Source organism: Drosophila virilis, chromosome 5 (assembly GCF_030788295.1).
Source record: "Drosophila virilis strain 15010-1051.87 chromosome 5, Dvir_AGI_RSII-ME, whole genome shotgun sequence".
Classification (NCBI taxonomy): domain Eukaryota; kingdom Metazoa; phylum Arthropoda; class Insecta; order Diptera; family Drosophilidae; genus Drosophila; species Drosophila virilis.
Window position 1 is genome coordinate 5,439,540 of NC_091547.1, and position 26,525 is coordinate 5,466,064.

The window sequence follows — 26,525 nt, forward strand, 5'->3', positions numbered from 1 at the left end:
TACATAATTTATTTACACACAATTAGTTCATAAATAGTTTAAAATTACGTAACAGCGCATATGACTAAGTAAATTAATTAATAATTAATTTAAAGTTTAGTTTGAAAATCGCTTAACAGATATCCCAAATGATATCCCCATAGATATTCCAACCGATATCTTGTAGCTACTAAGTTCTAATATACGCAGTATCCTCTTCTTCTTTTATTATAATAGAATTTTTGTTTGTGGGGCGCTGCGCGAAATTTGTTGAAAATTATTAAAAATATGCATAAATAAGATAAAAAGAATGCGAAAGTCTCGATAGAAGCCGTAGCTGTAGAAGTGAATTATGTACAAAATGTTTGCGGGCTTGCTGCAAGCTGGAGTTGAAGCTGGGCTTAAGAATAAATAAGACACAAGTTGCATAGCTTAAATGTTGGCTGTCAGACCAACCACATAGGATATCCAGTCCACCGTATAGGCCAGACGATGATAAATGCCCTGCAAAAGGAAAAAGTTTGGTTAGGTTAAACAAAATTAGGTTCGATTATGTTTGAAAAAGAAACGTTAGGAAAAAGTTAGGCGGATCGGTTATCCGCCCCTTCCTCTTATTAGCTTTTGGGTTTCTAGGGTATAAACACTTACCGGCTGACCACGCGAGGCGCAGGAGTAGCCCGCCGAAACAACACCTGCAAAGACCCAACACAGCTTACATTAGGTGCTCAATTATATGACCGGGACCCGCACTCACCTATCAAATACCAGCGGCCATTTTTTTCATGCATCAGCGGACCGCCCGAGTCGCCCTGGCACGAGTCTTTGCCGCCATTGCGATAGCCGGCACAGAGCATCTCCTGATAGATGACCACATTGATGCCGTTCTGGCGATGCCAGCGCTCGCAGATGCGATTCTCAATCACAGGGACATCGACAGCTTGAAGTGTCTTCGGACGTAGTCGAGAGCCGGGATTCAGGGCGCCCCAGCCGGCAGCCCACCCAAACTTGCCCAAAAAGTCCTCGTTCTTCTCGGGTAGGCAGATGGGCGCTGAAAGGGCAAAGTGGGTGTCAGTGAAGGTCTAGAGATGATTAGTCCAGGTTTTGCTCTACCTATATGCGGCATGAAGTGCACGGTCCGCTCCAGCGTCAGAACGGAGACATCAAAGCGATCCGCTTGCGGCGTAAACTTGAAATATGGATGCACATCGATGCGTCGTACGCCAAAGGTGTAGGCTGGTAGCGGTTCAACGGCAGAGTTGATGACATAATCGCCCAGCGTGACGTGCACCTGACGGGGCGTGGCACGTGCCACACAATGACCGGCGGTGACCACATGACGACGCGAGATCAGCGAGCCTCCGCATCTGCAACAGCCACAAATTATGAGCTGGCTGCGGGGTAGCCAATTATTATGCTTACCTTGATGAGCCGATGCGTATGTAGGCTTGCCAGGGAAAGGAGCCAAAACCGGCATCATCGCCGCCCACAATGCGACGCTGTGCGGTCTGCTTAGCCAGCGAAATGCCGCAACCTGCGAGAGCAAGAGAGTGAGAGAGACAGGGAGAAACAGACGCACAGAGTGTGGCGGGTTAGATAGTTCAAAGGTTAACAAATAAAAACAGCACAAAGAGTTAGTGGTAGCAACTAGCAACAGGGTGAGAGCAGCGTTAAGGTGAGTGTAGCTTGAGGCAAGTGGAACTCGCAAACCAAATGAAGCCCGAAAAACAAAAAAAAAAAAACGCCGCTTGGAACTGCCCGCAATTCGTTGTGGTTGCGTTGTGTGTATGTGAGAGGGGGTGGTGGTGGGCTGGGTGGTGCGTGCGGGCTGGTGAAGCGTTAACTTTCTAGTCACTTTTTTGTTGGTTGGTTGAAACATGGAGCTCACTGGCGGCATGCCGTTAAATGATATTTAAATGTGGCTTAATTGTCATTAGCTCTGGTAATAAACATGCTCATGCTGGGCAAAAGGTTTTTCCTCTGCTGTTTTCCCCCCACAGACTGCACTTGGCAGTCATTTCATTCGCCCACTTTAATAATTGTGCGATGCGTTTTTAGTAGCGTGTTTTTTTCAACTTACAATGAGTTTGCAGTTTAAGCACCCAAACTAGACAATATAGCTACAAACATGGTGCGCAAATGCTAGACTAAGTAAATAAATCATATACGAAATTATAAACAAAAAACAAAGCAAATAGGCATAACAAAACGCAGTTACTACATCAAATTATTTTAGTTAGGCATGCAAAAACATATTTATAAAATATTTCGTCTAACGAATACCCTTGCAGAGAGCTTTATAATTATTGGGAAATTAGAACATATATATAATAAAACTAGACACAGATGATCCTACAAATATTTTTCTTTCCTTTGTCACAAAAATATTATATTAAGTTAAAAAAATTCGAGTTTTGCCTTAGTATATAGCTGCTTTGGAAACACTCTATCAAAAATATGTAAATCTTTTTGCTCCTAAAAAGTCCAAAACAAACCATTCTATTTTTTTTATGTATTCCAAACATTTAAATTGGTAAAGAGTTAAAGAAAATGGGATAAAACCTAGAGCTCTCTCTCATAAAAATATTTAAGCCCTCAAAGCCAACTACCTTACAATTTTTTAGTGCTTGCCCGGGCAAGCTTAGTTTGAGCCCAGGCTTAGTTTAAATAAGTTAACTATATAGATTTCTTTACTGCCAAGCTCTTAATATAGTTATGAATTTCCTTATATGTGCTTCTGCAAGGATATTTAAGAAATGATCTCTTATGATTTAACATTTCTTTTAAAAGCTTTTCGATTTAGTCCATAAAGCAAGCTGGACGGTTGTGTAAACTAAATAATTGTTGTTGTTTTTAGTGTGCACGTGCATGGACTTGTAGTTGTTTTTTTGTATTTGTTGTTGTTGAGGCAGCCACACTCACTGGGTTCGTTGTTGACCGGTCCAAAGTTCTTTTGCGGTAGATCGGTCAGATCGACCGTATTGCCCACATAGTCCGAGCTGCGCAAATTGGCCGATTTGGCCGTGCGATGGCAACAGCCGCGCAGCAATCCATTGCAGGTGCCCTGTATGAGGCCGCCGGATATCCAGCAGCCTAAAAAGAACTCGCAAGTACCGCCGCGATGCTGGCACTCCATGTCCGTTGTGGTGTCGACTGTCAAATGGTTGGGGAATTCATGTATGTAGATGAGCAACATGTGGTGGTGTGTGTGTGTGTATATGTGTGTGTGTGTGTGTGTGATTTTGGTTGAGGGTTGGTGTGTTAAGTAGTGTTCGTTTTGGGAGAATTAGGCCTAGTGCAAGCAGTTCCCAGCAGCAACACTAACTGAAGCTTAACCTAGCGAAAAAAGCAAACGGGCTCTGAGCTACAGACCCTGACGCTTACCTTTCTCCTTGAATGTGCTAGCCGATTGGGGGCTGCTGGTGGCCTCAGCTGCGCTATCCAAATCTTGTAGACTAAAATCGTTGCGCACATCCTGAACGGCTGCCAGTTCGTTAATGCCAAAGTTTTGATCTCTATGGAGAAAAAAACCAAAAAGATATTGAGTTATCTGGTAATAGGAGAAATCTGATTATGTCGTTCCTTTTAAGATACTTTCTCTTTGGTTATCAATACTTAAATGACTAAGCTAAGCTTAAGATTTTAACCAACACTGAATAATCAAGAGCAATTTATCTCTCTCTCTCTCTTTCTGTCTCTAACCCATCGAAATTTTGGTTTCCTTTTATTTTTTTTCTTAACAATATTTCTACTCTGGATCATATTTGCATTACACAAAACTGAAACTCCATCCGTAAATGTCTCAAATGATTTTTACTGAAGTCCTATCTAAGATCTTATTAGGGCTTTATCAACTCACCTGAAAGCAATATTGTCACTAAAGTAGACTCCCGTACCGGATGGTGCGCTGGAGCCACTCGGCCCGGTGGTGCCGACATTATCATTGCTGGGGAACACAACTCTGGGACTGCGTGAAGATTTGTATGGGAAATAACGACTCTTGCGTGAACTCTGATAGTCACCGGATGCCACATACTCATTGAACGCCTTCTGCGGCCCAAACTGCCGCATGGGACTGGGTCCGGTGCGGAATTCCGTATCGCCAAAGTAAAGGCCGCGCTGCAAACGGCCCGGCACTGCGGTGATGGGTCCATTGATATCGCCAAATTTGGTGACATCATCGCGATAATGTTTACCCGCCGCCACAGCTGCATTCAGTGTGTGCGGCTTGGAGTTGGCCACCAAACCGGGAAACTCAAAGCTGGACGGCGAGACATCCGAGTCGAAGTACAATTGACGCGTGTGGCGCGTCTCGTGCGTCTCGTATTGTGTGGGCGCGGCATCGTCGCTGTAGGGCTGCGGATCGTAGCCGCCGCCCCCGATATTCTCCTCGAAGATGGGGCTGTCCTCGCGATAGGCCTGCGGGTAAAACGGATTGGACGGTTTCAGACTGTAGCTGGGAAACTGAAAGCCCACCCGCCGGCTGGTATGCTCCGGCTCCGCATACTCCAGCTTGTCCGTGGAGCTGGCCGCAGCCACCAAATCGCTGCGCTCGGTGCGTTCCGGTGGGGTTTGCTGTTGTTGTTGCTGCTCTGCCTGATCTGCCAGCTCGGCGCCAAATTCATGTGCCACTGCGGCAATGCCTTCGGCTGGTGGCCCCAGCGCGGACAGCGTGGCATTGCGACTGGGTCGCAGCTGGAGTAGCGATGCGGCAGCGCTTGTATCCGCCTCCGGCTGCAGCGGTATGTACATATAGTTGCGTTTGCGTCCCTGACGCGTCACATTCTCCGGCAACGTGGGCACCAACTGCTTGGGTATGGTTATCAGCTCGCTTTGGGGCAGCTCCACGCTGGGCGCCGGAATGATCTCAACATCGGAGCGACGCTGTGCGGCACCAGCCGTCGATTGACGCGCCGTGCGATAGGAACCAAAGGATTGAACCAGGCTGCCATCGTTGCGCTGGCGCACATCCTTAAAGCTGACATCATCCTGCTGGCTAAAGGTCTGATACGGCGCATACAGATTACGCGCTGTGGGCGCCGCTGTGGCAGCTGCCGTCTGGGTGGCAAAGGCGGCTGTGGTTTGCCATGGCGCCAGCTGTTGGCCCGTTAACAGGGCGGACGATACCGTTGAGCTGGGCGCCAAGGCTTCAACCTGGACATCATAGAGCAGGCAGCTAATGAGCAGCAGACTGAGCTTCAGACGGGACCAATTGCAGTGGCAACTACTGCTCCTGTTCTTGTTGCTGTTGTTGCTGTTGTGGTGGCTCTTGTTGGTCACTAACATTTTACATTGAGCGGGGATGAGCGTGTGTGGTTGTGTCTGTGGATGTGGTGCTAATGACACTGCGCCCAATTAAGGTGCAGCTGTGCAACTTCCTGCTTGTTGCAGTTGCAATCGTTGTTGTTGCTGTTGTTGTTGTTATGGCGATTTTGAACTTGAACGTTGCCAAGCCAATTGCTGGCCCGTTTCGCTTTTCTTCTGCTGTTGTTGTTGTTGTTGTTGTTGCTGGCAGCTGCTGCGTGCCGCGTTCATTGATCCCCACTCCACGGGTTTGCTGCTGCGTTTTTATTTCTATTTTATTTATTTTTTGTTTTTGGCTTTGGGGATTTTCCGGCGCCCGACGCTCCACGCTTGACGCTGTTACAATTCGGATGAAGGAGCCGCTGCTGCTGGCAATTGGTTTTCGATTTTGTGCCTGCCGCGAATATCTCGTGTGGCGAGTTTTAGCTTGTGGTGCGGTTATTGGACTCCTTGCCTGCAGCTCTGGGATGTCTGTGAAGGTGTGTGAGTGTGTGCTTGTGTATGTGTGTGTAAGTGTGTGTTTGGTGTATGTTTTGCTGCTCCAATGGCAATTATGGCAATTGCTGTTGACGCTTCAACAGCCGACGTTTCATGTGGTTGCATTCATGACGGCTGCTGGCTGATGATCTTGCAACGACGACGACGACAACAACAGCAACAACTTTGGCCACAAATTACTTCCTTAATTGCCTGCAAGAAGAAGCAGAAAGACGAGTAAAAAATACAACACAAAAATAAACATATAAAAGAAAACGATTTGGCATTTTGGCCATTTAACGGCCGCAGGCTTGACAATAAATGTGGGTGTGTTTTATCCTATGCATAGATATTAGTGCTGCGGTTGCTGCTATAGGCGGCTTTTGTGGGCGTGCCAGACCATTAGCCACAGCTAAACGCTCAAATGAGCTTTCATCTGACAGCTTTAATCAACGATTTGTGCATTAAATGCGCATTAAACCGACAACAAATTAATTGCAAATTACCAATTTACTCTGCTGCTGCTGCAGTTGATGCAGCATCTGTTGCCGCGGCAGCAGCAGCAGCAGCAGCATCATGCGTTTCCTCGGTCACAAACCGCAGCAGCAGCTGAGTTTTGGCAACAGCTTTATGAAACCAGTTAACAAAATAAAAGTCGCTGCGCAACTGGAAAGCGGCAAATTTTAGTTGAATTTGCTTTTATTTTGCTGCTGCAAATTTTCGTGCATTTTTTTAAAAGTTATTTTTACGTTAAGCGATAGAAGGAAATGAATGACTGCAATGAAAAGCGCAATAAAAGCAAAGCCAAGCAGCAATTGCAGGCAATGCGCTTTAATGGAAAGCGCAAGGCATTTACATTCATTTAAACAGCTTAACCACATGATCCCATCCATAAATAATTGCCGAATTTTAATTATGCATGCTTGCTTTTAATTTTACGATATTGCTAAATAAAATGCAATTTTCATGTTCAATAAATCAAATGCTACAAAAATACTATCAGGGAATTTAGTAATTGATTTGAATTTTATGTTTTTCTTTTTCAATTTATTTTTCTGCGAATATATTTGAAATTATCGATATTTCTGACTATCAACTGGTTAAGTTGATTGTTGCAGCATAGGCTTAATGGTAGACTTTTCTGATAACGAGTAAGATATATATAAATAATATAATATAATATAATAGTGTTATCATTTAATGCTATTGTCCACTACATGAATACATTTATGAGAGTTTCTATACCTTTTTCTATTAAAATCCTATTTTCTAAGTGCTACAAAAAACGTTTCATTTCCAGTTAAATCATTTCCGTTAAATTATTTCGTCTTAAATACTTTTTTTTTAGCCTCAAATCAATTGCACATGTCATTAATTTATTAGTGTATGGGAAAATATACTGTCATTTTTTATTTATTGTACTTTATATACAAAGCGCTTCCTTCTATTTGTTCTACCCTTTGTTGTTTGAGTATCACATAATTTTTATGAAACATTTAACATATCTTTTTTTGAACATTTTTTTCATATGCAAATTATCAATACAAAAATGTAACCAAACTTTGAATATTATTTAAATTTTAAGTCTATTAAGAAAAGGTGAAGTTAATTGTCAATAAGTACTTCAACTTTACAGGCAGAGCATCTCGCAGTCGCTATGCCGCAACCGTGGCGTTCTGTGTTGTTGTTGTTTTGTGGTCAACGAAGCAGCAAAGCAGCAGCAGCAGCAGCAACGACAACAACAGCAGCAGCAGCTTTGAAAGTAAGAGTTGGCAACTTTTTGCGCTCAGCTGCGCTGCTGGCTTTGCCAGCGAATTTTCACTTTCATTTCGAGTTCAAGCACCACGCGGACAGCTGGCGCTGCCTTAGCTCTTGTAGTTGTTGTTTTTTCAGTTGTTGTTGCAGCTCTGTTTGCGGTGCTTAAGCTTCCTCTAGCGGGGGCGTCGCTGCAGCCGCCGCTTGCAACTGCACAAACTTGACATTTTGAACTTGATTTGCCAAACCAAGAGATTTTCCATAGAGTCGTGTCTGTGCCGGCGAGGTTAAAGTGTGTGGGGTTGAGGGGCCAGCTAATGTCAACAGGAAGCATTGCACAAACGTGAGCAGACATTTAGGTATTCACTTCCCTGGTGGACGGGCAGAGTTGCAGCCATGAAGATCGTTTTGCATAATGGTTAACACATTTGGCTGCGACTAATAGATTTATTTCTTTTTTTTTTGGTTTTCGATTATGAAATCTGAAAACTGAAATCTGGCGTCCCAACTGGTTTGTCAACATGCCGCAAAATATACCTGTACATATATAAAAATTTATATATATATAATATTTTTTACGAAATTGACACAGCAACTTGAGCTGCACGATATATGCGAATTACGTGTGATGCAATCAGGCAACGAAAATAAAAAACAGAGCATATTAAAACAACTTGTTCAGTGTTGGAAAAGCGTATGCAAAAATTGACACGCTTGAGCAACGCGAGTCGCCAAATTGATTAAAGTTATATAAAAAATGGAGTTAAAAAAATGCGTGCAAACTGCCCACAGCTGCTGCTAACCGATAATGTAGATGATCATGATGATGATGATCGCATCGTGATGATCGCGATGTTGAAGTGCCTCATTATGAGCAACATGTGGCTGCCGCATCAGCAATTATTGCAACGGCCTTGTGAAGGACGCCGGAAACTGGCTTTACTTCTTTTATCTGTTTTGCCTTTCGCTGCGCTCTTTCTTTTTTATTTCTCTTTATCTCTTTTGATTCGCTATTTTTGCCTCTGTTTCACACTTCTGCTGCACGCATAATTCACATTCATTTTGGTTTTTTACTGTCAGTTTATTTGTTTTAATTAACAATTGTTGCGGCTGCTCCTCTTTTATTTTATTTTTTATATATTTTTGGTTTTGTTTTTACTTCACCCTTTTGTGTGTGTGTGTGTGTGTGCCTGTTTTATCTGCATGTGCACTTTGTTTTAGTTTTGTGCGCTGCCTAGTGAAAGTTGCTTTTGTTGTTGTTGCTTTTGCAAACAATGCGTTGCTCGTTTGCTATGTTTCGTTTATGCGTTGCAAACAAGCAATTTTTTGGTTTTGTTCGTAATTGAGATAAATGCATTTTAAATGCGCAACAACAACAACGACAGCAGAGATTGCTGAAGATGCGGATACAACGCATTGCGTATACGCAGTGTTGCGCAGAGCTTCAAGCAGCTATTCGTGCGTGTGCTTTTAGCGGGCACGCGATCGGGCGGGGGCTGGGGCAGCTGCGTTTGTTCAACTCATTTGGTTTGTTGTGCCACGCATAATTTAAAGACAAATGAATTTCGTTTGCATAAAATATAAATAAAAGTAAAGATAAAGATAAAAACAATGCCTAATGCACAAAATCACAAAATGATGACAACAATGGCAACTGGCGAATGTGTGCAACCGAAAAGAGTTGCCGCGCTCATTTGTCGTTTGTTATTTGTACGTTGTTGTTGTTGTTGTTGTTGTTCGTTATCGTTGTTGTTGCATCTCGTTTGTGACGCTGACGAGCTGCGCATAAATAAATGTCAGGCTATGTAAAACTTAATGCCTGCATTTGCACAAAATGCTTAAATTACAGGATAGCACAAAAATAAATTTAAAATAAAAAATAAAAGACTCGCAATATGTAAAATTGACAGTAAATTAAAGTTTTATCCACAACTTAATCAAAAAAATGTTCATGTCAGGTACAAATAGTAACAACTATTTAGTAAAAGAGTTTCTTTAAGTCAAAGTTTTTTGGGCATCACAAATGGAAGAGATTTGATAGAAAACAAAATATAGTTAGACATTAATTATTATTTTCTTGCGCCGAATTCACCTTTTATTTTTGCCAAGTGTACACGCCCAAAAAAATTCTCTTTACAGCAACAAACGAATTAAATTGAGTTGTGCCAATTATGTGAATTGCTACCATTTTGTTCAATTGCACATTGTTGCGACCAGGCCAGTGTAAAAAGGTCAAATCGTTTGACTTTCGCACACAAACGAAAACATAACACAAATAAAAAGCTCAAGTGGGTCAGCTGCAGGCTGAACTCCAAACAAAGGCGCACATCGTATGAAAATTGGTGTCATGCCATTGGCACATTTAGCCTGGCCAAAAGCAAACACACAGCGCAATGGAAAGCCAAAACAAAAAAAAACCCTATTACCATGGGTATTGGGTAAGGTAAGTGCCGTTAGCGAGAGCAGCGAGCGCAATTTGGAACCGGGCCCAAAGTGTTGTTGCCACACGCCCAGAGACACATAATCAATAGAGATATGCTAGCTGGACAAGCTGGTGGGATGTGGCGAGGCCGTGAGAGGGGGCGGCGTTAATTAATATTCAATACACGCATGTCTGCTGCGCAATTGTTACGAATGTGTGAAGTCAACACCGGTAGCTAAAAGTGTTAAGAAGCGCTGGCAACAACAACCACAACAACAACAACGATGCGCAACATAAGCATTGCATGCAAATCGTAACAACAACAACAACAACTTTTATATTGATAATGATTATATAATTAGCGCTTGGCCACTTCGCGTATGAGCAATATTTTTCAAAAAAAAACTCTGTTGCACATTCGATATTTGGGCGCCATTTTTATGGCCTCCTTTTTGGTCAACTGGGCATTAGATAAGCGCTATTAAATTTTATAGCATTATTTTCTTCTACATTTATCAATTTAGCTGTTGCTCTGCGCACGGCGCGCTAATGAGTCGTGCAAAACGGGGCTATCGACTCGGCCCAGTCGGTCACTAACCGCTAAAAGCTGCTAAAAACTAGACCCAAAACCTGGCCTGACCATGCTAAACAGCTCAGATTCAGGGAATCTATTAAAAAAATATAAATGTGTAAAAAACAAATAACAGTAGCGCGCATCCAATTAACAGTCGAAATGAATGCATAATCGAATGCGCTGCTCAAAGTGGATGCGCATTGAGAAATCATTTACATTTCTCGATTGCTTTACATAAGTCCAAAAGCAGCAGAAAGCAACACTGAGGCGCCAATACAAAAGTATATAAATATATATTTATACAATTTACATAAACAATAAAAAATAAAAGCAACGACTGGCAAGAAATCCATTGCCATGGTCACAATTTGGCGGAACTTGTTTCTCGCATGCATCCACAACGGCAGCAACAACAATAATAATCACAATTTGGGTTTATTACCAGATGATTTTTGGAAAAGGGTCTCGGCCTGAAAAACCCAACCGGATTATGGGCGCCACAAAACTGAAAGCAACTAGCTGTTGAATCTTTTATGTATGTAATGCTCGACTTTAACGATACCCTTTAAAACAGTTGTTCAGCTCAGCTGCCATTTAACACTTTACGCTTGCTTGTTTTTGTATTTGTTTATACCTACTTATATAAAATATTTATAGATTTTATACGCTTTTCACTTACTCTTTTTAATGTTAACTAAGCTAATATTTGGTCAGTCGAAAAGAATATAAAATATTATATTTTATTGTTATTCGATTAAAACCTGAATACTCTGCTACCGCAGGCTCTTAAAAGCTTACGATATGCTTCTGCATAAGACTCCCAGTCTTAAAAAGCCCTTTCACATGCAAGTCACGTACGTGGTATTACAATAAGCGCGTCTTAAATTAAGTAATTTGTGTCAGGCGTGCATTCAACGGCAAAGAAAGTTCTCAAGTTTGTGTCTTAAGTCTTTCGTAACACAGCCGCAGCAGCTGACAGCGACGCCGCAATTCAATATATAACATGCTCTAAAGAGCATGCAGAGCAATACGAGTTTCTCCGCTTACGCAATAAGCAAAGCCCTAAATAAAAAATAAAATAAAACCACTTGAGGAAAACAAAAGAAAAGAAAGAAAAAAGAGATGTTACCCAAAAAAAAAAAAAAAAAAAATACGAAAAAACGTCTTCGATGGCGTTGGCGGCGCTTTGCTGATAATGAAGTTCATGTCATATATAAGTATGTGACACATGCATATACTATATATATATACTTATATATATATATATGTATTTAGTGTATATGTATATGTATTTAGTGTATTGTGCGTTCACAAACACAAAAGCTTCGACCGGGCTATAAAAACGTTGCCAAATAATTTAAGTTTGGGGCCGTCTTGTGGTTAAAGTTAAAAATTTGGGTTAAACTTTTTGTCGTTTGCTTTTGTTGCTGCGTCTCGTTTGCCCTTTTTTCGACGCACTTTTATTTATGTTTTCCTGTTTTTGTTTTTGCATATATGTTTTTTTTTATAGACAACTTGACATGGTTTTTTTTTTTTTTTTTGGTTTGTTGTGTGCAGTCTGCTTTATTTGTTATTCAATGCGCGCGCTTCTTGCAAGTGTTTATTATATAATAATTAACAAGTTGAGGAGCTGTTGAAATATTGTTTATTGAATAATATATGACAAGTGGTTTTGCTATATATATTTAATTTGGCTACAAATTGAGTGTAACTGTGCTAACATATTAAAAAGCGGACAAGCTTGGCGCAAATTAAATCAATTTTTCTTTATATAAATACACATATATAAATATTTGTGCTAATATTATGCCCGGGTTCAAAAACAGTTAGAAATCTATATGACTAAACTTTTTTAAGTTTTTAACAACAAAAAAAAACTCCTTAGTTTAAAGGTGAAACAGGAGCAGTGACAAATCCAAGCCCAAATATGTTTAGCTTAAAAATGGACTTCACTTACAAAAAAGACACAACTCGTATGTTTCTGCAAATTTTAGAAATTAAAAAAATTTTTCTTGTGACTAATAGCTTTATTTCTCTCTAAGCACCCAAGTGCCTAGCCGCTTTTATAACTAACGCCTAATCCGAGCAATTTTCACATGTTGCAAGACCATCGCGCCATGTTTAGGCGCTGCATGTGGCAGCAGTCAGCCGCAAGTGTTTGTGTGTGTTTTTGTGTGGGCACACACACTTTTATGTCCATGTATAATGCAAGATTTATTAGATAATGACGCTTTAGTTATTTCTTTTCTTGAATTTTCTTCTGTTTTTGCTTTTTTCTTTTTGCGGCTCGTGCGCTGTTGCAATTTGAATGATTTAATCGTCGTCGTGGCGATTGCTAATAAATGTTGATTGAATGTGAAATTTATGGACATTTCATTAGTTTCGCTCGCATTAATGTGTGTAGCAATACATGAATACTAAGAAGAAAAAAATGAACAAACAAATTTGCTTATGGCCTTACCCAAGTTTTTTGTTTACTATTTGCAGAATTAATCCAATTGTGTGCTTACTGCTTTTCGCTTAATTGTTGTTTATGTTTTTTGGCTATAAAAATTAGAGCACAGTGGTTAAAAAACACGCGTTTAGAAATTTACTTGAAAGTGTATATCAATTTTAAATGCAATCGAAAATAGTTAAAATATATTTTCGGGTTTTCGTTTGGCTTGGCTGCACGTTGCGTTGCGTTTTGTTATGAATTGATAAACTGGCCATAAAGCTAGCTAAACATAAATTTGTGGCTACAATCATAGCAAAAATATCGAATTAAGCTGCAGCTGAGCTAAAAATATAGATATTTTTATATATGTATATATAATGTTTAGCAACAGCAAACGGCTACAGATTGCGATTGCGACTCCAGACTCCAATTGCAAAATCAAATCACTTTCACTGTCAGGCGCGCAGCCGCAACGAAACGAAATTGCAACTCACTAACAACACAACAACAACAACAACAACAACAAAAACAGCAGTAAATATAGCTACAATCCAATCCAATCCAATCCAATCCAATTTCCAATACGTAGCACTCGACTCCACTTGAATCCACTCTTATTGATAAACACACTCAATTTAGCAATTGTTGTTACGCTCTTTCTGGCTTTTATTATTTAGCTCTTTATGTTAGCTTTAATTTGCAGTTGGCAGGTCCTTTTAGCTGCGTATCCTATACACTAAAATGCACATTAGCCAACACTTACGATTTGCGCGCGTGTTGCGAAACGTCGAACCGAACGAGCGTGCGATACGAAACGAGCTTTTTGATTAAGCTTTTTTTTTGTTGTCGTTTACTTTTTCTCAGTGGCGAGCGCGCACACGACCTTCTTGAGCGAAGTCTCAAAGAAGTCTGAACGCAAGCGCGGCCGCTAAACCCGAGCGAAGCTGTAGGCAATGCTTTTCATACGAAGCCAACTGCGCAGTCGCGACTGCCGCTGCTGCTGCTGCTGCTGCCTCTTCCTACTCGGTTGTTTTTTTGGCTAAAGCAAAGCAGGGAAAAACAGCTGTCGCTTGCGCTGCGTTGGCGATGAGGCAACAATAAAATGCACAGACACAGCGTAAAAGCTATGAAAGGGGACGACGCTCATGATAAGTGTGTGCGTGTGTGTGAGTGTGTGGTTGTGTGTGGTTGTGTGTGTGTGTGTGTGTGTCTTAAATGCCAGTAACAGCCAGCGCATTGTACAAATACTTACAACAAAAATATATTTATGTATATATATATGATAAAAAAATACTTATTGCTTAATGCCGGCTCAGACAGCCGGCGGCGCCCTCGCCTTACCATCTTACCTCACCACCCCCCCACCCGTTGCTGCTGCTAACGACAGGCGCCCATTTCGTAAGCTGTAATTATGTTATGAAGTCCGTAAAGCATCATTGGCCGCCATGGTCAATAGTAAGTACGTAGACGAGCACAAAAACTTACGATTGCATTCAGTATTTAAATAGCCGCCAGCTTTATATCATTTATATAGCCAGCAACAGCAACAACTGTCCAGCCATGACAAGCGCCAATTAAACATTTTTAGCAGAACAACAAAAGCATCGACATGTTTAATGCCTTTTGACAGACTGTGACACGTCTGTGACTTGACTTTGACAGCTAATTGCAGTTAGCCGCGTCGATGCGATTGAAATGTAAACGGAGCACCTTGTCAACTACATAAACTCTGCCGTGAATGTAGCGTCTCTGCCATAAAGTGGGGGGTATTTGAACACGGCGCAACAATAATACGAGCTAGGCACATTGTCAACAAAATAAGAGCAAAGTCGTCGAAATAAACAAAGGTGCAAAAGCAATTAGCATGGGTTATGACGCGCACTTATTGTATCGTTATCAATTATCGACTCTCAAAATTATCGATAACCTTGCAGCATCAGGAAACTATCTCTCTGCTGTCAGCTAAGACTTTGGGCCTTCCTATAAAAAAAAAAAAAATTTAATTTTAATTTAGTTTGTTATCATATAAGTATATACTGCACAGATCAATATGATCTTTCCATATCAATATTATCGATAGCTTTTGAGATCCAACAAATGATCTCAAGGCTTTCAGGTACTTCTTTAATCCCTTCCTTAATAAATATCTCATTTCTATTCTTGATTTGTTTTTCATAATATCCATGCTGCATGGCTTTTAGTGTCGATATGACTTATCTATATCAAAGTGTTCGATAGCCTTGGAACTCCAATGATCTCTTAGCTGTCATCTAGGGCTTTGGTCTCTTCTTAAAAAAACATCGAAGTGTTATTCTGGATTTCCGTTTACATGATCGATGAAAGTCCAAGTTTTAATCACCTCAACTCTATCAAATAAAAAATAAACTGAACGACCTTTATCTTTTTACCGCCCACAAATATATTTCTAGCCTCTCTTAAGCCGAAGAACTCATCCCAAACTCAATACTTATCAGGTTAAAAGCAAGTCAAATGAATAGCTAACCGGTAACTGTTCATCTTTGAGCTCAAGCACTTGAACGTTCGTTGTCGAAATGAAAGACTTAGGCAACGAACTTGTGCTGAATGTGCAGCGATTCAACGTCAAGGCTGTGCCAAGGAGCCTTGATCTCAACAGCCAACGGGCCGAGGGAAACTCCCAAAAAGCAGTTGACAAAAAGAAAAAAAAAATAAACTCACATGACCACACACACATATACACGCACACGCATGTATGGAGTGGCCTTTGGAAAATCAATGCGAACGAAGTAAAAAAGACGATGGCGACAGCAGCGTTTCGCAGCATCCGCTGCCAACCAATTCAGATGAATCATCGCAGTGATTTCTTCTATTTTGATTGTTGTTATGTTTGTGCAGCTAAAGAGTGTTGTGTGTGTATGTGTGTGTGTACTGGTTGTTGTTGTTGTTAGCTCCCTTGTTATTGACGCGCTAAAGTCCGTTTTGCTCTCATTTCAGCGCACCGGCGAATTGAAAGTGAAAGGAGCAGCAGCTCATATCTACAACTGAAGTTGTAGCTGGGCAAATGTATCTGTATGTGTGCTAGTATCTGTATCTGTATCTTTAGCTGTAGCTGTGACTGGAAATACTCCAGCTTCAGCTTCAGCTGGCGGACATGGGCATTGGCATTGGCGCGGGTGATACTGCTGATGCTGGCGGATGCTTGCGACTGTTGGAAAGTGTTTTGCGCGTCTGTGTGAGTGTGTGTTTGTTGTGACCCGGGCAAATATTTGCATACGGCAGGCAGCACAATAAAAAAAGCTTAACCGCAAACTCGAGTAGCAATTGCTCTTAATTTCGCCTAGCCTGGCACAATTTTTACAGCTGCGGCTGCTGCTGCTACTGCTGGCAATCACTCATTTGCCTCTGTTTTGTGTTTGCTTGGGCATAATTTATGAATATTCATTTGACTGACATTTTATTTAGATGTCTTTCGTTTTGTTTTTCTTGCTTTTTTTGGCAGCATCTTTTGTTTTTGCCGATTTCTCTGGCAGAGACAAAGCCGCGCTGTTTGCAGGCATTAAATGATGTAGCTGTCGTTTATTTTATTTTTTTTTACTTCTCATTTTGCTTTTTCCCACTGATGCTGCAACTGCATAACAGACAGCGTGCGCAATGAGGAAGTTTGCAAAGTCTGCGCTTCACAGCTCAACGTCAAAGGCAAATAAAAATCGATAATTGAAAAAAATGGCAACACAAATATTTGCAAGAGGCACAACAAATGCAACACACAGAGCGTGAGAGACAGGGGGGAAAGGGGGAGATGCAATTGGATATCGAGATTAGCATACATTTGCTGTACGTTAAACAGCTGCATATACAGCGCCACACACAGACACACGCACATACACACACCCTGCAGCAGCGGTAAGCACCCAAAATGATGAGGCAGGAAAATGTTCGCACATGCTTCATTTACGTGTGTGTATCTGTACGCCGCTCTCCGGTGTGTGCGAATGCCATCATCACTTTCACCCAGAGGTGATATAATGAACTACCGGCCCGGCCCGGCCCGGCCCGGCCCGGCTCGGCCTGGCCTGTAAGCCAAAACCCAGTGCGCAAAAATCGCATCTGCAGCTATATCCAACAGCTGCTGCGAGATGCGCTATATAGTAGTAGTTGTTGTTGTTGTGATTTTTTCGGATTGTTTTTGTCACATTGTTTACTTGACTGTTGCCCAGGCACAACTCGTGATGCCATTTAGCGCAGCGCGCTGCAAAGATTCTAATAAAGAACTCACAATGAGAATGAGTTCTGTGTTTGGTGTTTCAATATTGAGTTCGTGCCTTCAGTCTTTTGTTTGTGTGCTGCGTTCAGTTCGCAGTCGCTATAGTTATGCACCCAAACGTACTAATTCGATTAGCACTGCTTAACAAATTGCCTTTAATTGTTTATTAATGACATAAATATATAAAACTAAGAAAGAAAAAAAAGGCCCGCACGAATAACGCCGGATATTCAGAGCGGATGTTTGTGCAGCGCAGATAATGTATGTGCGTGTGTGTGTCTAGGATATTAAAAACTTTCCATACTTGTGAATGGGTATTAAAAGAAATAAGCCGCAATTGAATTAGAACGAGTTATTTTCATATAAACAAATACACAAATATAAGAAATTTAATTTGAACTAATTTATGATATAAAATAAAATACGCCGTTCAAATCATTTTATACACGAAGTATTTAACAGCTTAGTCATGATATAAAACTATTAGCAAAAATAAATTCGTGCACTCTTAAAAAATATTCTGTAAAATAATTTGTTTGGGAAATGTGTAAATAAATATCAAGAGCTTGGCATTTAATCACATATACAGTTTCACAAATTTTATCTTAAAAACTCGCATAACAAAGCAGTTGGTAGTTTTTTTACTGTGTACTCGCATTGCCAATGGCCACGTGCCACAGGGCAAAGTTACCAAGAAATTGTTCGTCCCGGCGGCAATTAGTAGACTTTCGGCTGAAGACCAACAAATAAACAATAAATATCTCGATGCTGGCCAAGATGGGAAGAGACACAAGATGGGATCGTGATATATGGAAGCGCATATGACAGCTGGCAGTGAGGCGGTCATAAATCAATTTCGGCGCCGACAGAGCAAAGGTGTCAACCAGTTTGAGATCTCAGCTCTGAGCACTGATTGCCGGCTGTCGGGATTGCCAAAGAGCAGCCAGCCCACAGACAATCGAGCGTCGGCTTATGGAAATGAATATGTGAAAAGCTAAAAGCCGTTTAGATTTTTGTTACCACTGTCTTTTAGCTCTTTTATGTTGTGTATTGCTTTTTTTGGCTAATTACACAATTGTCTATGCAAGAGCTGCGGCTACAGCTCCAGCTCGCGACATATTTATGTGTCATGTGTGTGTGTGCGAGGGGGAAACTGATGGCTTATACAATCCGACAGACGGCAGATTCAACGGGGCATGCGTAACCGAGGGTGTTTTATTTTATTTTTTTTTGTGTTCAGCGAAATGAGCTTTATGAGCGTCTCTTACAATACATGTACATAAGTTGCATAGACCATAGACAACACGCGCGCATAAAGAAAACTATTTCTTTGTGCGCACGGCTTGGCTCCTCGACACTGCTGCCTGCAGTTGATTACCTTTCGGGTCTTTAGCCAGGCAACTCGAGTTGCAATTTGAGAAAATTTGATTGTCCAAAATGAAAGATGACAGCCAGATTTGAAGCGAGGCGTATAAATAATTTGCACATTAGTGTGCAACTGCAATTGGGGTCCGGTGGCGGGGCTAACATTTGGAAATGCTGTTTAGCAATTGCTGTTGGGTACCGCCGCAGTTGACCTAGAAAATTGCTTAAAACAGTTGACAGCGATTCGTTTCATAAGCAGCAAAAGCAAATTGGTAAACAAATTGGCCCGCTTTTCGCAATGGGACTGTAACTGTGTCTGTGGCATCTGGCATCGAGCCAGGAAATTTACGCTGTGGCCTATTAAAAGGTAATTTTAAAGCTCAAACGCTTTTGACTTGCATTGCTTTTGTGCAGTAGGCGCAACAAATCAAATCAAATTGCGTGCTCGCAACGTTTTCATTATGATTAAGTTGCAAATTATAAGAAAAACATAAAAATAATTCCTCATTGTTCGCCGTTCACCTCATCAGTCCGTCAGTTAGACAACAGATCTTCAGACTTAACAGCTCAGACCGTTACAAAAAGAAGTGTAAATAAATATAAAATTGCAAAATATTACAACTTCCTGCCGAGGTAAATGTCAAAACTACAGCTCTGATGTGGAGTTATAAAGAGAAACGCAAGCCTTGCTGTCAAACTGATAACATTCAGTTTTATTGTAATGGACAAGAATTTTATTAAAGCCTGCCTGTCAAAGGAAATTTTAATGCTTTATCAGAAATGAAACTAATTTTACATAAAGTTTGCCAGAAAGTACCTTCCTGTCCAACTGAATATTAAATCTATCGAGATTTGCCTGACAAAGTAAATGTTAATTGGCTTGGTCAACTCAACTCATGTGCTGAGATACTTTCAGCTTATCTAAAAGTTAAGTTCATAAAAAAGCACATATTTAACATCTAGTTTACCAATTGCCTGTCAAAGCGAGCATCTAAATACCGGCACTTATTTTGTGGCATTTGCAACATAATCAAAATGCAATCAGATTGAATAACTAACACCCAAAAATAGACAGCAGACGATTTGTTTTTGTGGTTATGCCCAAATTATAATTCATTAAACCACAAATACAAATGCAAAAGCGCAAAAGTAAATGAAATGAGCTTCACCGAAAATGAAAGTAAAATTAATTTTATTTTGATATTTTTTCACCCAACGCTTTTTCTTCTTTTTTGTTTTATTTATTTTTTTTGCAAGTATTGAACGAGCTCGCGTTGCTTGGCTTCTTGGCAATTTTTTGGCGATGATGTCAACATAATTTCTCCACCTACACAGCAGGCCTCCCACTCCCCGACTCGCTTACTCTCTTGCGCTCCCTCTCTCACTCTCTCTCTCTCCCTTTGTCTCACCTCTGACCCATTGGCGTGGCTTTTTGGTTGAGTTTTATTTAAGGCGAGCACGCTGTTATATAACAAGGCAGCAAACTGTGCTTAAAATCTTTGGCGCGTTCGTGCCTTCAGTCTTTTGTTTTATGCCTTCGCCATGGCAGGAAGCCGACATTGAGCGAAATGAATGCCATGATTTGCATTTAATGCGCATCAAAGAAGAACCCGTAGTTTTTCGCTTTCCACTTAATAGAAGTGTAAAAGATTTACAACTAGTAAAAACTTCACACTAAAGCCATGATTTACACGCCTAATGCCATAAAAGCCAGGGTGTGTGGGGCGTGTGGAAGAGACTATAGACAATACGACAGCCGAAAGTCGGGACTGTTTGGCTTCCCAAAAAACACAAAACACACAAGAAATGAAATGCAACAAATGATAATTATGGGCATTGCTGTATCATTGTGTATTTCGTTGCTGCTGCTGCTGCTAATAATAATCATAAAGAAAGGTTAAAAAAAGGCGCCTGCAGTTATTATGTGCATGTGTGCGTGTGTGTGTGTTTGTGTAAGCCAGCATACAACATATTGGGGCAGCGGCTGTGTTGTGCGCCGTCCAGCGGTGCGTATACATAATCCTCCAATTCGAGCGCTGACCGTCTGTTTCGCATCTCCCCCTTTTTTTTATTTATATATTTTTATTATTATTATTATTGCCTTTGTTGCCATCATCACAGCCCGCGTCATAATATACATAATTTCTTAATTGCTTGGGGTCAGCTGCGTGTTGATTTTTTTTATTATTTTTTCGATTTCTGTGCTGCGCGTTGACCACATTGTATGGAGCGGGCGGCATGCAGCAAACAACGGGGCGCCACAGCAAGCCCACATTGGGTCTAATAAATTAGTGTCTGCATGGCTGAAGCGCGATTTTAATGATATCTACTTGAATTTTGTGGCTGCCTCTGCGAATCGCCAAAAATTTGTAAAGTTTCATCTGAATAACTCTTGGCTGGAGATATAATATTGGAGCACTTAAAGTTCAAATTAATTTAATTAATTTAATTATATTTTATCTATATCTACATCTATATCTTTATCTATATCTATATCTATATCTATATCTATATCTATATCTATATCTATATCTATATCTATATCTATATCTATATCTATATCTATATCTATATCTATATCTATATCTATATCTATATCTATATCTATATCTATATCTATATCTATATCTATATCTATATCTATATCTATATCTATATCTATATCTATATCTATATCTATATCTATATCTATATCTATATCTATATCTATATCTATATCTATATCTATATCTATATCTATATCTATATCTATATCTATATCTATATCTATATCTATATCTATATCTATATCTATATCTATATCTATATCTATATCTATATCTATATCTATATCTATATCTATATCTATATCTATATCTATATCTATCTATATCTATATCTATATCTATATCTATATCTATATCTATATATATATCTATATCTATATCTATATCTATATCTATATCTATATCTATCTCTAAAGATACTCATAGATAGATAGATAGTTAGATAGTTTAACGTTTGCTTTATGCAGTTCCTCTCTGTTTGTGTCTGCAACCTTTATCCCACATTTTATAAAAGTATGATCTAAACTTTATGGTAATTCCTTTCACAATTATCTATGCCTGCGCCCATTTGTAAGATTCGTGGATTATTTAGCTTGTTCGGCGCGTTTCGTTTCATTTGGCTTCCTTTGTGCGAAACCAGTGAGAAAATATTTGCTTAAAACGCGCCAGTTGAATGTGTAAACAAAAATTCGCCAAAGCGACAGAGAGAGGTGGGTCTAGAGCACGAAGAGGGAGACAGCGAGACAGAGCAAGAGCGAGCCATACATGAGATAGTTGAGACGAATTTTTGGGTTAATGTTAATGCATTTGTTGATGGCCAGGCGGCAATTTAAAAAAGTTCAACCAAATTGGCTGACAGCCGCATGTAAATTTCATTTAACTTGTTTTCCCTTTTTGTTGTTTGTGGGCCATTTCGAGTATTTTGCATAAAGAGGCATTCAGCAAGCCGAATAAAGATTGCGCTGACGCTGACGCTGACGATGGCGACGGCGACGTCGACGGCGTGGGTGCCTTTCACTCAACTTGAGCTCCAACTTGGAAGTTCACGTCCGGCTCGCTTGCTGTTGCGGCAGCCGTGCCATGTCAAAGTTGGAGCCGAGTCTGGCAATCTGTGGAGCGGCTGCTGCTGCCGTAGTGGAAACAATTTCATTTCATGGCCATTCAGTGCGCGTTGCCCCCTGACTGCAATTTGGCGCAATTAGCAGCGGGCGGCACGCAATGCAATCATTTACACACACACACGCACACAAAAGAGAGAAATATTTAAGAAAAGCCGCCCACTAAACAATTGGAAATCGAATTGGTAGTGAAAGAGGCTGAGGCACGCCCCGCTGATTAGCTCAAAGCCCTGAGCGCATATATAAATGGACGTGGACGACCTTGCGGCATGGCGGCTGCAATTGCGCCACAGTTGGCTGCAGCTGCGACTTGGCTAATGACCATCAAGCACAAGAATCGCTGACCTTTTGCCAGGCATTGTGTGTGTGTGTGTGTGTGTGTGTGGCAAGTGAAGCGTCAAGCTGAAGTCCGGCTTGACAGAATGCCAACCAAGTGGGCAGATACTAATCCCCGTTTGCTATGTGCGAGGGGGGCAGCTACAAAAATGTTGCCTGTCATGCAGTCCAGGCGTTGTCGACGTTTCGGATGTGGATGTGGCTTTTGGGTCTGTTGTTGCATGAACGCAATCAAGCGGCGAACGTGCCACGCACAAAGCTGCGCTTCGATGAGCTTCAACTGCGACAGCTGCGACTAAGCATTGCGACACTTTAGCGGACGCATATTCAGCTTGGAGGTTGCCCCGTCCCTGCCACTCGCCCACCGCGGCAACTGAGTCGGCGGTCATTTGTGGCAAGCAAAAGGTAAAGTGCATCGAAAGCTGCGCTGCCAAATGGCCGGAACAGATTATTCGGCTGACTGGCAGCCGATTGGGAAATGCAGCAGCTAATCATAGCCAACGTATATATTGCTGTGGCTAAAATGCTGCCAAAGTGGACAAATCTCTTGCGGCTGATGGTTCTTAGGCAAGCGCAGCATTGCTATTGACCAGGGCTGCATAAAGAGAATATGCGAGATTGAAGCCAATTTGTTTAACAATAGCAAAAATAGTACACAAAATATCCGACTGAACAAAATAACTCCTAAATATCAATTACAATTCAGTTATCTTGTTTAGTTTTATATTTTTGTTGCCACCGTTAAATAAGTTTGCTTGAATATTTTCACTTTTCCCATAGTAGTAGTATTAGTATTCTTTTCATTTATAATTTTCGATATGTTAAGCACAAAGTCGAGTTTTTCGTATTTTGAATATTTTGTTCGCCCGCCACATTCGTGTCTATACATGTGTCTCACTCTAACGCTCAGCGCACACGCAGCTGCACTGCACCGAACATTTGCCGAGGCGAAAGCGAGACAACAGCTGGATTCGGAACTAGCTCACGTAGTTCATTGACGCAGTTCATTTGACTTGCTTGCAGTGCTGCCAATCGTATGCCAACCGTCAGTTATTTGAAAATAGTATTTGAATATTTAGTAAACATTTTTATTGAGTTTAACAAGCAAATAACATAAACAGCGCACTTAAACGACCTCTGCAAGGCAAATCAATATGTTAGTGTCAAATTCTTAGCTTAAACAAGCATTTACCTACTTTTTTGTGTAGAATTCCAGCCAATCTTAACTTTGGTCTGCTTATTGTGCGTCTTCAGCCAGTCCACGATGGGCTGATAATATTCCAGGAGCGCCAAACTGCTGAGTCCTGTATTTTTGGGCAAAACTTTGCCAACTACCTCACGCCAAGGTTTCGTTGAGCCCAGCGACATCATAGCCCTGAATAAAGGAATAGTTTTATCGTTTACCTAAGTAAATATTACCTTTTCTTTTAAGACCCACTTGAGGCTGTTGCCCACAGCGAAATTGCCATAGAAATCACAATTGTGCAGCAGACCGCGATGATTTGCCTGATGGCACAGCGCACGATAAAATTGATAGCCCAGAATTTCCGAAATGAATTTTCTGCAAACAATTCACAATTAGTTAATCAATAGATAGTTTTCTGATTTTGCTTACTTGGTTTGATAATTCTGCTCAATGTTCACATAAAACTTGTAGGGAAAGTCTATGGCTCCCTCCGTGCGATCCGTGGGTGGCTCAATACCCGCATGCTGCTCCAAGAGGCGCCAATAGTGCCTGTTGACTGTGTCCATGTCCACTGTACCGTTCAACAGATCGTGCATCACCTTGGTGTGCACATAGTACAGCGGTATGTTCAGAACTGTGTGAATGCCCTGGAGGAGAGATCGAAGAGAGAAAGGTCTTGAGAGGCTGCTATATCGACAGTCCTGCCACCCACCATTCTAAAGAGTCGATTCATCAGTGTCTGCTCAGTGAATTGCACGTTTTTGGCCAGGCCACGCCCCGTCAGATGTGTGGGCGAGGAGGCGGATAGCACGACAGCCTCGCCCACGGGATACTCCAGGTTGTAGGCCTTGAAGTAATACGATGGCAGCTGCTTCTTCTGTTCGGCATAGTAGACGCGCGCCATGTGGGCGTGGTACTGCATCAGCTTCCTGAAGCTGACCTTCTCGCAGTACATCATATAGACATGGGGCGTTAGATCGAAGAGCGCGGGCCGGCAGTCATCGTCGGGTCTGTCCTCGTTGGGTTCCTTCAGCTGATTCTTGTGGAACTCGGCGCTGAGCGGCGGAAAACCCAGCGAGGTATAGAAGCTCTCGGACTCGTTGATGAGCGCCTTGGCGCTCAGCTGCTGGACGAAGTCATCGTACTGGGGCAGATCCTTGCGCGGAAAGTAGGCTTCAATGATGCTGCCCTCCTCCCAAGCCTGCTCGAGCACCTGCTGGAACAGGTGATCCGGTATGGGTCCGTTCGCGCTGACTACCTCATTGCCGTATTTCTTGTGCAGCTCGTGGCGCACAAACGCGTGCAGCTGCTGATAGGCGGGCCTCAGTTCGGCCATGGCCTGTTCCATTTGCTGCAGCATCTCTTGGCTGTCGTAACGATACCAGAGCTGATGCACGGGTATCTCCAGTATCTTGGCGGCCTTCTGGTACGATTGCACAATGGTGTAGAAGTTGACAGAGGCCCAGATCTGGTTCTTGTCGCGCCATGTCTCCCAATAGTACTTCAGCTCGTCCACGTCGCTGCTGCGCTGTACAATCTTCTGTATGTCCGGATAGTAGGCCAACGGGCTGTCGTCCTCGTTGGGCATCTTGGCGCCGCCCAGATATGGCTCGATGTCCTTGTCCGTGGACATTTTTTGCAATGCTGCCAGATTCATTTGCACCGACGAGAAATAATCCTCGCCCAGCACAAACAGATCGCCCACCTTGCGCAGCTCCTGCAGTGCCAGCTTCAGCTCCCCATCCTGAACTTTGCTCAGATCGAAGCCGCTCGCCTCCCGCGAAATGCCCACCAGCTCGTCGGCAATGCGCTTCACATTGGTCAGCTTCGAGAAGAGCGCCTCGAAATCCTCCTCATTGTTCGCCGAGTACGTCTCCGAGGCGATCTGATTGTACAGCTTGAAGTAGCGTTCGCTCGACTGATCGATGAACGTCTTGGCCTGCCGATCGTAGTTTGAGCTGACGCCAGCTCTTGTCACCTAAGGTCAGACAAATGGCACAAAAACTTTTTTAAATTGTTGTCTATGCGCAGGTATACCCTGTGCAGAGATTAATGTAGGGTATGTAGGCTTTGTGCATGGACTTTAAGTAGGTTAATATCAGACCTAAATAGGTTAATGGCAAGGCTTTCGTATATCGTATATCGTTTTTGTCTTTGACAATCGATAAATATTGATTTTGAGCAACAAGTTGATTGTGTGAGCTACATGCATTAGTTATATGACACTTGCAATAAAAGTAAAAGTTTAGAGACTTAGACTTAGATATAGGGAGAGAGTGATCTATTTGGCTGTACATTTTTGGTATGTGCTCAAGTAAACATGCCAGAAAATGTATAGAACAATTCTTTAATTTGATTTATATATGAAGCACAGCTGTTGCCAGAGTGTGTGTGTTTATCTATATGTTGGGTACACTATGGGAAACTACGAACTTATCTTCCGGCTAATCAGGTTCGGCTATAGAATTTACTTTAAGCAACGTAGAGTATTGCGCAGTCCCTAATCTTAACATGTTTTAGTTATTATTTAAGTGTTTTTGAATTATGCTTACGCCAATGGCTGCTATCAGCAGCAGCAGCTGAGCTTGACACGCGTAGCGCATCTTTTCGCCTTGAAGAACTTTAGTTGAAATCGCTTTCACTTTTGCACCACACGGCGGTGCGTCCAGAACTGAGCCACTGTGGCGACAGCGGCGCGATTATAAGCAGACCACATGAGAGAAGAGCGAAAGAGACAGACAGACAGAGAGAGAGAGAGAGAGCTGCTATCAATAGCTTGAGCGCCG

At 41.7% G+C, this 26,525-nt stretch overlaps 3 protein-coding genes across 5 annotated transcripts in view; 1 reads left to right on the plus strand and 2 right to left on the minus strand.

Annotated features, from left to right (window-relative positions):
- LOC6627279 (uncharacterized) overlaps positions 1-26,525 on the plus strand; it is a 34,815-nt gene that overhangs the window by 1,327 nt on the left and 6,963 nt on the right. The window lies entirely within an intron of this gene.
- LOC6626721 (uncharacterized) lies at positions 2-13,864 on the minus strand. Of its 3 annotated transcripts, XM_002048661.4 has the most exons (10): positions 13,709-13,864; positions 12,970-13,052; positions 3,836-5,970; positions 3,361-3,491; positions 2,899-3,129; positions 1,399-1,510; positions 1,090-1,343; positions 734-1,027; positions 628-671; positions 2-483 (listed from the first exon to the last, which is right to left on the minus strand). In XM_002048661.4, the coding sequence occupies exons 3-10, from the start codon at positions 5,260-5,262 to the stop codon at positions 412-414; spliced, it is 2,565 nt and encodes an 854-aa protein (XP_002048697.1). In that variant the 5' UTR covers positions 5,263-5,970; positions 12,970-13,052; positions 13,709-13,864; the 3' UTR covers positions 2-411. The 3 variants fall into 3 exon arrangements, with proteins under 3 accessions (XP_002048697.1, XP_070066418.1, XP_015029576.1); XM_070210317.1 differs by lacking the exon at positions 12,970-13,052; XM_015174090.3 differs by lacking the exon at positions 2,899-3,129 and having other exon boundaries at positions 3-483; positions 13,709-13,863.
- On the minus strand, positions 23,626-26,418 carry Ance-4. Its single transcript, XM_002048660.4, has 6 exons — positions 26,292-26,418; positions 24,452-25,717; positions 24,169-24,386; positions 23,992-24,114; positions 23,750-23,928; positions 23,626-23,690 (listed from the first exon to the last, which is right to left on the minus strand). Exons 1-6 carry the CDS (start codon positions 26,340-26,342, stop codon positions 23,680-23,682), a joined length of 1,848 nt encoding a protein of 615 aa, XP_002048696.1. The 5' UTR covers positions 26,343-26,418; the 3' UTR covers positions 23,626-23,679.